Source organism: Eschscholzia californica, unplaced genomic scaffold (genome assembly GCF_041429995.1).
Source record: "Eschscholzia californica isolate CP2 unplaced genomic scaffold, dmEscCali1.0.p SCAF_1, whole genome shotgun sequence".
Lineage (NCBI taxonomy): Eukaryota > Viridiplantae > Streptophyta > Magnoliopsida > Ranunculales > Papaveraceae > Eschscholzia > Eschscholzia californica.
The window spans coordinates 13514706-13527136 of NW_028238198.1; the positions used below are offsets into that span (position 1 = coordinate 13514706).

Sequence of the window (12431 nt, forward strand, 5' to 3'; positions counted from 1 at the left end):
CTCTTCATTAGAAAGATAAAAGAATAGCAAACAATTAAAATTACACAGATGGTATCCAGATATCTGAATTCAGATTATAAAAAGATAAATCGAGCTTTAGTCGAAGAATGCATGGATGCATCAAGAGGATGACTATAAATCGTAGCTAACTATTTTCAGGACAATCTGATCAATGTGCTACCATAGAAGAAAACTGATCATCAAACCCGCAAATGTACCGGTAATTATAAGGCCCAAAATGGGGAAGTTAAAGAGAATCAGGCCCAATACTAAATAATAATGAGGAAAAAACCCAGTAGGTAAAAATACAATTTTACCCTCCAAAATGAAATTTTTCGTCCAAATCAACGTCAAAAAACAATTTTGAACATTTCTGAACAATCTTTGGTTTGCTCTCGACAATTTTGTAAATTTCTGAACAAATCTTAGTTTATCTCAACAATTTGTAAATTTTTGAACAAATTCGTTCTTGCTTAGACATTGTTTTGCCAAAATATTTCGCATTTTTTTCTTTTGCATTTTACATAGACAAACTAACACAAACATTTTGGCTACAACATTTTTCGATTTGTCTTGTGAAAAAATAAATGGTTTCGACATTTTTTGTTTTGCCTTCGACATAAATATAAAGACTAAAGCATTTATTTATTTGTCCTTTACAAAAATTAAAATGTTATGCATATTATCCTTTGTATTTAACAAATCCGTAACGAACAAATAATATTTTGACTAATACATTATATATGTTGTTAAGAACATTATATATGACGCCAACATTTTATAATAAGTCGGGACATTATTATAGATATTGTCAACATTTTATAACAACATAATGATATATGTTGTCAACATATAAGGGTAAAAATGGAATTATGAAAAAAATATGTTGTCTTGTTAACAACATAATTACATATATTGTGAACATTTTGAAAAATGTTCAAAAAATGGGTTTTTTTAACATTATTATTTTTGAGTGGGTTTTTTTCTTATTAGGGTCTAGATTTTTGGGTTTTTCACTCATTTTTCCTCTTATTATGGTATCTAATTCAACATATCAAACATATAGAATTCGTCTCTCAATAAAATATAAACTCACTGCTGAGGAGTTTTAAATCGAGTACTTTAAACCTAAGTTACAAAGAGATCATCCTTCACTTTGTTAATTAGGTTTGAAGTATATATGATACACCATCATCACAAATCGGGACATATCAACACCAGATTTTTAAGAGAATCACCAACGCAAACTGAATTTCAGAAACAGTTGTTAAAAAGTAGTTTTCCAACACTTTCATGTCATTTATGCCCGTCCTGTATTTGTTATACCAGATAGTAGCTGTGGCTAAATGAAATCTTTTGAAACTCTTAAACCAATGCTTCCTTCATGATCGAACGGTGAGATAGCTGTTGTTCGTATAGCTCTCTAAAAACACGATATTTTGCATCATGGTATTTCTTCACACTTGGATCTGCAGATGGTTGGATAACCTAGAGAAAGATATACATACATCATAAGACATAAGAACGCATAATACACAGGACTAACCACTTCTTGCTTTCACCGCGCCGATAACTTCTTTCAATTATATGTTCTAGTCGGGCACAAGTTTGATTACTTGTTTTCTTTCTAGTTTAATTGGGGACTTCTTTTCTTCTAGTTCTGGGAGGGCTTCTAAGCTCGGCAAAGGCAGGGCAATCGTAATCTATAGTCAACCTAAATTGCGAGCAAAAAATAATAATATGTGGTATCAGTCTGCTGCAGATGAAGTTACCAACTCCATAACTATCCTGTGATCTTATTGAACACTACAGTGAGATAACTATTTAGGAACTTCCAAGTGTCATAAGTTTTCTAGCCACAAAAAATGGTAGCTTGTCAGTTGTAACAAATCATAGGCGTAAGGCACCTAGAGTTCGCTTCAAAGAAACTCTGGATAAGGGCATTGGATTATCCGGTCTTACCTGACCAGTTGCATTCAGGGACTTCATTGCATCATGGAGACCCGAATACTTCTTAGCAGCGACAGCACCAAGAATGGCAGCACCCAAGAGTACAGACTCTTTTTCTCTCGGGAGTATTATAGGGCAACCTGCATTTCTTCAAAGATCAGGGCAGGTCTATATAATTTTAAATAACAAATACACAAGTGAAAAGTAAAATTATAAAAGACGAGTAGATAGAGAAAGAGAATTACCAATTATATCGGCATGTTCTTGGATATATAAGTTGTTCTTGGCGAGTCCACCACATGCAAGAAGTGTATCAATCTGTAAAGGTACCGTAAAGCATTATTCTTACCTCAAATCAGGCCTCAACAACACAACTAGTATACAGACTACAATATATTAGCAACAGTCATACTTCTTCATAGCAATCTCAGATGATAGCGCAATTATTCTACTACAGATGATTTGTGATCTAATCTTTTGGTTCTTAAGTTTCCAGATCAAAGAAAATTTCATAAGTTCTTCAAACTGTCTCTAGAAACATCTTTTCTTGAACCAAATAGGTCATAGCTTTTGAGGAAATCAATAAACTTGTAATGAATAAAAGATGGATTGTTTGTTCCTTCTTTTCTTTTTTCCTTCTATTTAATTGCAAAAGGGAAACTGATCGGATTGCATTAAGGCTTTCTTTGACAACTTTCGGCATGATATAACAAGTTATGTTACAGATTTACTTACTTTGTGTCCATGGGAATTGCAGTGCTCTACAATGTGTCTAGTTCCGTATGCAATACCCTGAACTGTGGCAAGATATTGAAGTGCCAATTGTTTCTCGCTAGTATCAAGTGTTAAACCACAGACCACCCCTTTTGCTTTTGGGTCTGAAATGGGAGACCTGATTTATCAAAAGGCAAAATTTGTGTTTCAACATTGAGATTCGTACATCATAACCAAATTGGGGCATCACTCGATAAAATTAGCACCTGTTTCCATGAAAATCAGGAAGAACATGCAAGTCTTGAGTTAAGGAAGCAAGAAAAGGAGCCTTCAAGTCAATCTTCAATGACTCTAATTTAGTGTTCAGCAATTCAAAAAGGGTAGTACCTGAAAGAGACAAAAGGGAATAAGCGGCAATTAGAAATGCATAAATACGATTAAAATCAAGAACACTGACTACGGCTACGGGTTTACAAAATCTTCATGCTAATAAGAACTTGCCTCGAGAAGCTGCACGATTCGCAAGAAGAGGAGCAGCAACATGGTTATCAACAATGTAATCCAATAAAGCACCAGTTGCACTCTGGCCACCCTCAGTTAGCCAATATTCAGGTACCATTGCTGAATAACATGCACCAGCTTATATCACAAGTTGCCACTATATCAATTTAAAAAAACACATATTTTTTCCTATAGGAATTAGCTATGGACAGAAAACGTGAGCACTAAGAATGGTTGGTGCGAGCCACCAAATATAGCCTAAATATCGAACGATGGTCAATGGGACAGTATACATGCGATGTGGCACAAGGTGATTGATTCACCATCTCCACATCTTTGATTTTATTGTAACAAAACGATCTTGTATATTAAGGTCTACAAATCCACAAAAGTTAAGAACTTTGACCTTTAGTACTGTTACTGTCAAACACTGGCTAAGAAGTAGCAAATATCATACCTGACCAAAATGGTCCCCAAACCCCTGGAATGAACAATTTACTCTGTGACACAGCCATATGGCAGGTAGATGTCCCGCAAACTAGCACCATACGACGGCATATAGCTTCCTTATCGTCCTCTGAAAGGTATAAAACTTGGTCAAGAAAAGGAAACAGATCTAGTTATAAGAGTTAAAAGCTAAAACAAATACTAAAAGAAAACCTTTAGGATTTTTATCTGATACAGGTGCGCTTTCCATTACCCCAACACCGCCAGCATGTGCGTCAATTAATGAAGTTCCAACAGGAATTCCTGCTACGAGTCCAAGCTCCTGAAGTTGAATCCCTCGTCAAAAAATATTAATTAAATGGATTTCATGATATAAATGCACAACCATAGTGCTAATTTACAACTAAAATGAATTTTCTCTGCGAGACCTAAAGGAAGCACCAGTTCAAATCAATGTGAATTCTTCACTACAAAATTTCTTGCCTTCGCAGCAGTTTGAGTCAGACCAGAACCTAAAGCATGGCCCGGGAAAGCAACACTTCTTCCTGTAATTTACATCAAGTCATTAACTGAAGCTAGTAATAGATAAAGCAGTGATCTAGATTCTAGGATTTCTAGAAGAACCCACTCAAACTCAAAAAAATTAATAATAAAAAATGAAATCCGAAACAAAGAACAAGAATGTACACAAACGATTTTTTTAATAATTTGAATTAATATTGAAAAAAATGGAATGTAAAAGCCCCTAAAGCTTAGGAAGGCTATAGGGGGTGCAGATTAAGCATCCGCAAGCTGAAAAACCAAAATCATGTTTAGCACACTCAGATGGACATTATTATAAGTTTTACAGTCATATATTGGAAAATAAATGTATATGTGGTCTTGTAAGAAAGAGAGTATCCTACTCCGCTTAAACCTAGAATTCATTGTCTTAACATTTACAGGCAAGTTTACTAGATTACAGAAAATAACACTTAACTGATAATTAATGAAACTTCAGGATGCGCAGTGAAAGTATTCAATCACCATGCACATCTTATCTCCTTACTTTGTTCCGTTTTATTCTTCGGATTAAAAGTCTCTACTTATCAGAAGGATTTACAAGATCTCTTACTTGGTTTATACTTGGGAAGTTGCGTGAAAAGAGTTCCTCTGCACGTAAGTTATGATAAACGGAATTCTAGAATGTGCTGTGAAAGTATTCGATCACCGTGCACAGTTATCTTTGTACTTCAGTCCTTATTATTCGTAGTTTCGTACTAAGTCTACTTATTAGAAGGATTTATAAGATCTTTTTATCTATGTGATTCTCCTTCCATGTGATGCTTTGTTGTAACAATGATGATTAAGGATTTACCAAACATCTGAAGAAATAAGCATCTAAAATTCGTTCTCAGTTAAGTTCCTTCATGTGTTATATCATATTCAGAAATCATCATGGGGAACTTGTATAAAATGTCCTACCGATCTTAGAATGATGTCCATCTACAAGGTCACCCAAGCCAATTTCCTCCCAAAAGTCATCATCCCATCCACAAGCTTCCATATCTCGCGAATCTTTCCCATCAATCTGATGCATGTGTGCATGACCAAGATATGTCCATTTGCAGACTGTGGTGCACAGACTTCGAGTATCATCTCCTGTTGCTCTAGTAAACACATAGGGATATTATAAAGGTGCATGCATCAGAAACGGACCAATCACTGTCGATTAACCATCTAGAAGTTAAATGGAATCAGTGCATATGGATCAGTTTAATAGAGAATAAACAACAAAAATTACCTGTACGACAACCAATCACTTAAATCCATCCACCTGAATGCCAAGGACCAAGATTCTTGCAAGTTCTCTTTCACCCATAAAAGCTGCAAAATCAATTCTCTATAATCCCGTTTTTCAATTTGTAATAAGAAATTATAATGGAACAGCATATCATATCTTAGAAGGAACAAAATAGGAAAATCATATAAATAGAGGTAAGATTAAATATTCTGTAAAGCTCATTAGAAGGCCAAAATGTCATCTACACTTGGGAGGAAACATGGTGCCATCCTAATTAAGGTGTGAGCTTAGTCATCACTATTCCATTCTAGAAAAGCAAATAAGGAAAAGATGAAGACCTTGTCAGGTCACCTGCTATGAAACACAAAGATGATCTTGAATTAAATCTATTGGTTAAACTGTATATGTTTGCAGTTTCAAGGGTTTGTTTTTAAGCTAAAAGGTTTCTACCACTTCTTCATTTACTAGGTACAAGTATTAAAACCCTTGATCCATATTATCTGAGGAGTGAGGCAACTCGATGAACCTCTCGCCTAAGCTTGTCTACGTGATTGCCTTACACACACACTCCTTCCTCCCCACCCACTCATCCCTCTACGTTTTCCAATATATTTACTTTCATACAGTCATCTATACATAATATAACACTTTTAAGTACCGGACACAAAATTCCAAATGGAAAAAAAAGTGAAAAATAAATGCATGTAGCTAAGGTCACGTAGCTACTGGACAACGCCTTTTGGCTAATGGCAATGCAAACAAATATTGTTACTGTCATGACATAGATAAGAGATCACATATTTCGATCGATACCTTTGGAGGTTGCATCTCAGGGGATAGAGATCCCCCGCAGTACTGCAACACTGGTGACTTAAAGGAGTTTATTAGCTCAGTTTGCTTTATAGCCCTATGGTCCATCCATACTATAATGTTTCGTCTTGCATCACCACTCAAAGAAACTGTTACAGGAGAACCATCTGCATCAACGGCAACTGCAAGGGATCCATTCGGCACAATCAGGTTATAAACAGCACACATAACACGTGTCAAAAGAATGTTTCTGTTCTTGATTTGCATGGTGGAGGCATTCATATTTTCTCCAGATTATGGTGAAGGTTGCCACAAGGCCCACAACTGTGTTAGATGAAGAGGTGTGCTCCCTCTCGGCCACCACCACCTCCAATGTTTGGTAAGAGAATATTTAACCCAAAAATATGCAAATTTGATGAGCTTTGTGGTGGAAGTTACAGTGAGACGATTGAAAGGTTGATATTGCCGAGGATGGCTTATATAATAAGTTCAAAACATTGTCATGTTACCAGATGTATGATTCCTATCATCCGAGATTCACGGAATAGAAGAATATAACATTCAAATGAGGCATAAAATAAATTATCCATCATTTGATTAAATGAGAAAGCAGTGAAAAGTAACTAACCAAGAGAACATGTAGCTGCAAATCCTAAACCGCTTACTTCTTCCCCACTGACATTTGCTAAAGAGCATGCTGATTTTACTGCTGCACAGATAGCATGCCAGATATCTGTTGAAGATTGCTGATTCAATTCATAGACGATTAGCGATTACCGAGTTTTAATGTAAAGAACTTCTATTATTCTACGCGCCACGCATATTCTTTAAAAAAATTACGGGGTGCTCGTGTCCAATACTCAGGCAGATGGTCGAATTAACGTCAATGGGTATGGTGTGAGGTTTTGTATCTACATCATATGTGTAGTTGTACTCTTCTAGAAAATCATGTTCGATCCATAAGATCCCGCTCTAGTTTAATTTCATTGCGGCATAGTTTCACAATGGTTTATCCAAGAGTGAAAACTTAAAAGTCAAAAATAAATATTAAAAAAACTAAGACAAGATGTTAAATACAAATATATATATGTGATGTGTGTGAATAGTTGTGTCTTCGTTTTGAGAATTTCTTAGGTTGTCATATCTGACGAGTAATACTAGTCTCGGAACCAAGCACAGTTTGTTGTTACCTCAACATAATCGCCGTCCTTCCATATTTGTATGGGGCTACTAGCTGAACCTAGGAGCTTCCCGCTTTCATCAAATAGACCTGCATCATCAAGTGATAAGGAACAAGCAATAGTCTAGTTTCTCCAAATAACTGAAGCTGGTAAAACACTGAAGTTTCCCTCCTTCAGAAGACGAAATGAATCTAACACTACAAACTTATCACCCTTCTCCCAATGTGGGACTATTCTCACAAAGACAAAATGAATCCAAGCAAATGAACTATTTCCTCAAAAAACAAGGTCGTCAAAGATGATTTCATTTACAAGAACAAGAAGACGGAAGAGAACTCAATCAAAATTCACAATCCAACAACATTACTATTGAAAATAGAAATTTGGAAATCTACCAAGAAGAAGATAGAATCTAATGATCAGAAAGAACGATTAAGGATGTATATACCTGCACGAGCACTACCAGTACCAACGTCAACGCCGAGGAAGATAGAACGAGAAGGAGAAGGAGGAGAAACTTCCATCTCGATTGAATTGGTTGCGGAAGAGGAGAGACAAATGAGGAACCACGGTTAGCAAGTGCCAAGTCATGAGCGAGAAGAAACAAATGGTACCCAAACTCAACCTGAACCTGAACCAGAACCAATTGGGGGTTCAACTCTATCCCAATTCCCAACCTTCTCCTCCTAAATTCTAGGATCTTTGTTTTGGGATAATTCCATTTTGCCCCCTAAAGATGAACCCTATGAAATTCTTACCCTGAAAAAGCAAGGTCGCCTTGCGTCCTTGAACCGATAACCATCTTTCGACTAACCTAGCCTCCTCCGTCCCTCGGGACCAACAAGGGATAGTACAGACACCCCCGAATGATATACGTACTATTGTTGCTTTAGAATTACCTACCTTGTGGCATATTTCTAGGCAGATCTTACCAAAAAAAAAGGATTGGGTTATTTCGGTAAATACATTCAAATAAAAAACCTGCTCAGGAAGAACATCTCTTCTCCTCTTCTTCTTCCTCCTATTTCTTTGAGGAATCGACTACGATCGACGTTAGTTGCTACAAGGCATTGATACATCATTAAAATGTAATGAGCACAATAACCGCCTAAGTTAAACTAATAATTAAGGAGACCTAAAGCCCGACAACATAAAGCCTAAAGTCCGACAACATCAACTTTATTTAGTGTCTAAATTACATGGGGTAAATCTCGGTGATACACTGCTTCCACCGAGACTCGGTCCAAGACCTCATGGGCTTAAGATGGATGTCTAACCACTACACCAAAGGGTGGTGGACGCTAAACATATTCTATTGAACTCATAATTTATGAGTATGCGTAAAGGGTTCATGGACAAAGATGAAAAAGTGGATTTCAATCTTAACTAGATCTTCAATTCTTTGTTCCCTGTTCATTGCGGGTTGGTTATTCATTTAACACAGGTTCAGTATTGATTTTGGTTGTATTTATATAGCCTTTGTTAATGGTAGAAGTTTAGTTGTGAAGAGGCTTCAGAGATTGTTGTCTATGAAAGGTTTTAGACTTGATCTGGATTAAAGATCTAATCATTTTGACTCAACAAAGAAAGTTTATAAGTAAAGACCAAGCATATGTCAAGTTATCTGAACGCAACTTCTTGAGACCGAAACCAGGATTTTTGTGGTGTTCCTCTACTTTCAAAGTCGTTTTTCCTTCATCTTTCTCACAAGTCCCTGAAAAGCCTCTTTGTCTTTACGATCTTCCTTTGATAAGGATTATTAAGGAGTTGGATATGTTGTTGAGCTATCTAGAAAAACCAGGAACACTGTAAAGAAATAGAAGAGTTGTTTAGAGAAAATAAGAGAGAAAGAATAAGAAATGAGAAGGAAAGATGGTGGTGGGTGTGAGAAGAGGGGAAAAGGGATAAGAAGAAGGAGGGGGATGAGGAGGAGGGAGGGGGGAGGAGGAGCAAAAAGAAGAAAGAAATATCTTTTTTAAAGATGGTCGACAGTCAATAATCAAGCAACAAACGACAAGAAGAAAGTGACAAAATATGGAAGAAAAGAGTTTTGAAGAGAATGGCAGAAAAAACGAAGATATTTCAGCAATTCAAGTTGACTGATGGAAAAGAACAAAATATGACCAAAATGAAAGTTGGTCATGTTTAGAGGGTCATTTTTGCGAGTTGATCATCTTTAGGGTCCAAAATGAAAATATTCTCTTTTATCATTATCCTTGTTTTTTTAAGGTTGATATTTTTTTGTTGCAAATTTTAAGTTTTTTTTGTTGAACTAATTTTAAGGTTGATATTGTGCGCAGACAAAAGAACATTCCGGATACAAAAATAACATTTACCATGATATTTTTTTAGTTAATTCTTATTTGGCCCCTTATTTTGTGACCAGCTTCAAATATGGCCTCCAAATTTCTGTAAATTCAAATATGGCCTCCTATTTTCAGACAAATGTCATAACTACCCCTCTATTAATGTATTTTCAAAATAAAATAAAATAAAATAACCTAAATTCCACCTCACTTCCCTCTCCACCACTCATCTATCTCCACGTCACCTCTCTCTCCAACTCACCTCTCTCTCTCTCCAAGTCATCACTCTCTTCTCCGATGAAGGTTGCCGGCCTGAAAATTTTCCGGTCGGCGACCTTCAAACTTAAAATATATATTTTTTTCACTCATCTCTCTCTCCAAAAATTTCGGAGAAGAGAGTGGTGACTTGGAGAGAGAGAGAGAAAGAAGTGAGTTAGAGAGAGAGGTGACATGGAGAGAGATGAGTGGTGGAGAGGGAAGTGAGGTGGAATTTAGGTTTTCTTTTTTATTTTATTTTGAAAATACATTAATAGGAGGGGTAGTTATGGCATTTGTGTGAAAATAGGGGGTCATATTTGAATTTACAGAAATTTGGAGGCTATATTTGAAGCTGGTCACAAAGTAGGGGGCCAAATAAGAATTAACTTTCTTTTTTTTTGTGGAACATTTCCCATGAAATGATAGTTGATTTGATGTTTTAATGTATTGGTACATTATGCCTAACAAAACAGTTCGCGAAGTCGTGGTGGCTGGAAGTGGTGGTGGTGGTGATAGTCATGGGTTAAAGTAAAAAATGAAGATTGAAGAGAAAAATTGAACCAAATAAATACTTGGAATGAAATATGGAGATTTTTACAGGTAATCCCTAAAATAGTTAAAGGCAATGTGTGTATATGAGGCAAATGCTTCAATTAATGTTTGACCAATGACGTCGTTAGGTCGTCACCGATGACTTTCACAGATGGAATTTTTTTTTTCCTCTTCTTCTCTTCTCTCTTCTTCCGGCAAGACTCGTTGGGCAGAGTTCAGCTGGCGACCATAATTTCTTTTTTTCTTCTTTTTTCCTCTTCTTCTTCTTCCTTTTTCTTCTTTTTTCCTCTTCTTCTTCTTCTTCGACCGTCGACTTTTTATCAGTAGAAGTGAAAAAAAGGTGGATAACAAACACTCCCAAATTTAGACATTGCCTCTAATCATACTTGCTTATTAAAAAACGCTTATGTTTACATACTGAATAAAAAGTTCTTATATAAGTTATATGCGTTCCCAAATGAAACCTTAATACTTGGCAAATAAAAATGACTAATAAATCAACCTTAATTGATTAGGTCTTACTTTATTTACGGGAGACTATTTCAACCCTCATCTTTAAATGGATAAGACTATCTATGATTGTCTCTGCCATTTTCAGTTTTCCTGACAAAAGAAACAAAAGTTGGAAAAACGTTTTAATTGCAAATTGAGTTAAAGGCTGTCACATTCAGCCGTTTACCAAATAAAGACAAGTCAAGACGTTACGTTTTAAAGATGAAATCGGCGCCGAAAGAGTTAAATAATATCTGGGCGAGATTTGAGTTGTAGGAAGAAAGATCTTCTCTCACGTCGGTGTTGTCGTTATAGAAGTATCTTCTATTTACACTTGTCTCCCTATGTTTAATGGAATTAACACTTGTATCCTTTGGCCTTTGACTTTTGACTTTTGGATGTAATCATCCTGCACCCAGTAGAAGCTCAATTGTTTTTACATGTACCCTGATAAAGATTTTACAAAATTGTAATATATTATCTATAGCTTTAATAATTTTTGAAATTATCAATTTAGAATTGTTTAAACTGCCTTGATCGACAAGGTTTTCGTATAGGTCTCTTTGCTGACCCTCGACCGGACCAGATCTTGGACTTTGAGCAATGGCACAAGAAAGCGAAGAAATCTAATCTAATGTCTTGTTAAATTGGAATCACTTGGCTTTCCCTATTTGCTAATGGGGAATTTGGCCAAAACTCCCTAAGAAATTATGATTTTGGTTAAAAAGGATTCATCAAAGTTTTTTAGGCTTCACCTCCCTGATGGCAATTATGTAATTTTCAATTTCAGTAAAAAGACCAACTTAACCCTAGTCTAAGAAAATATTTTGCAAACACCTTGCACTGCCTTGCAAACACCTTGCAGAGCCTTGCACCTTGCATGGTTTTTGCAAACACCTTAGATAGCCTTGCAAACAAATTGCAGAGCCTTGCGAACACCTTGCAGAGCCTTGCAAAAACTTTGCAGAGCCTTGCGAACACCTTGCGAGACTTTTGCAAATACCTTGCACAACCTTGCGAACACCTTGCAGAGCCTTGCAAACACCTTGCAATGCCATGCAAATGGTTTGCAAATTAGTTTTTGAATTGATTTAACATGATATTTGTTACAAATTATTATATTTTGTCTAGTAGAATGTTGTATCGAAAAACTAGCTAAAACCCGTACAAATTCATAATAGTCATTTTATAAGCTCTAGCACCATCATTTTACTTTTCTTCGAAAAACTTCCAAAGCTTTCATGAAATTCTCAATTTGAACATAAATACCAATCATGATTGTCCAAGAAAAAAATATTTCTCACAGGCATTTCATCTAACAACTTTATAGCTATTTCAACCAACCTACGTCTTGTATAACTAACTAACGTTGCATTCCAAGCAACAACATCTCTTTCAAGCATTTTATCAAACACATTGCTTGCATCAACTATACTT

At 35.9% G+C, this 12431-nt stretch overlaps 1 protein-coding gene across 1 annotated transcript; it reads right to left on the minus strand.

Annotated features, from left to right (window-relative positions):
• Nucleotides 1-1029: 1029 nt before the first annotated feature.
• Nucleotides 1030-8048, minus strand: LOC147564295 (FGGY family of carbohydrate kinase). The gene is made up of 15 exons (XM_086644981.1): nt 7835-8048; nt 7396-7475; nt 6834-6951; nt 6209-6387; nt 5396-5478; nt 5077-5261; nt 4096-4157; nt 3826-3934; nt 3623-3742; nt 3166-3285; nt 2931-3051; nt 2686-2842; nt 2196-2268; nt 1963-2090; nt 1030-1488 (listed from the first exon to the last, which is right to left on the minus strand). The coding sequence occupies exons 1-15, from the start codon at nt 7908-7910 to the stop codon at nt 1366-1368; spliced, it is 1734 nt and encodes a 577-aa protein (XP_086501107.1). The 5' UTR covers nt 7911-8048; the 3' UTR covers nt 1030-1365.
• Nucleotides 8049-12431: the final 4383 nt, after the last annotated feature.

Excerpts from the sequence above, each read along its gene's own strand:
- LOC147564295 (XM_086644981.1), bottom strand. The coding sequence starts at position 7,910 with ATGGAAGTTTCTCCTCCTTCTCCTTCTCGTTCTATCTTCCTCGGCGTT. Across the intron at positions 7,476-7,834 it reads TACTGGTAGTGCTCGTGCAG|GTCTATTTGATGAAAGCGGG; the intron begins GTATATACATCC and ends TTGATGATGCAG. Across the intron at positions 3,935-4,095 it reads TGACTCAAACTGCTGCGAAG|GAGCTTGGACTCGTAGCAGG; the intron begins GCAAGAAATTTT and ends ATTCAACTTCAG.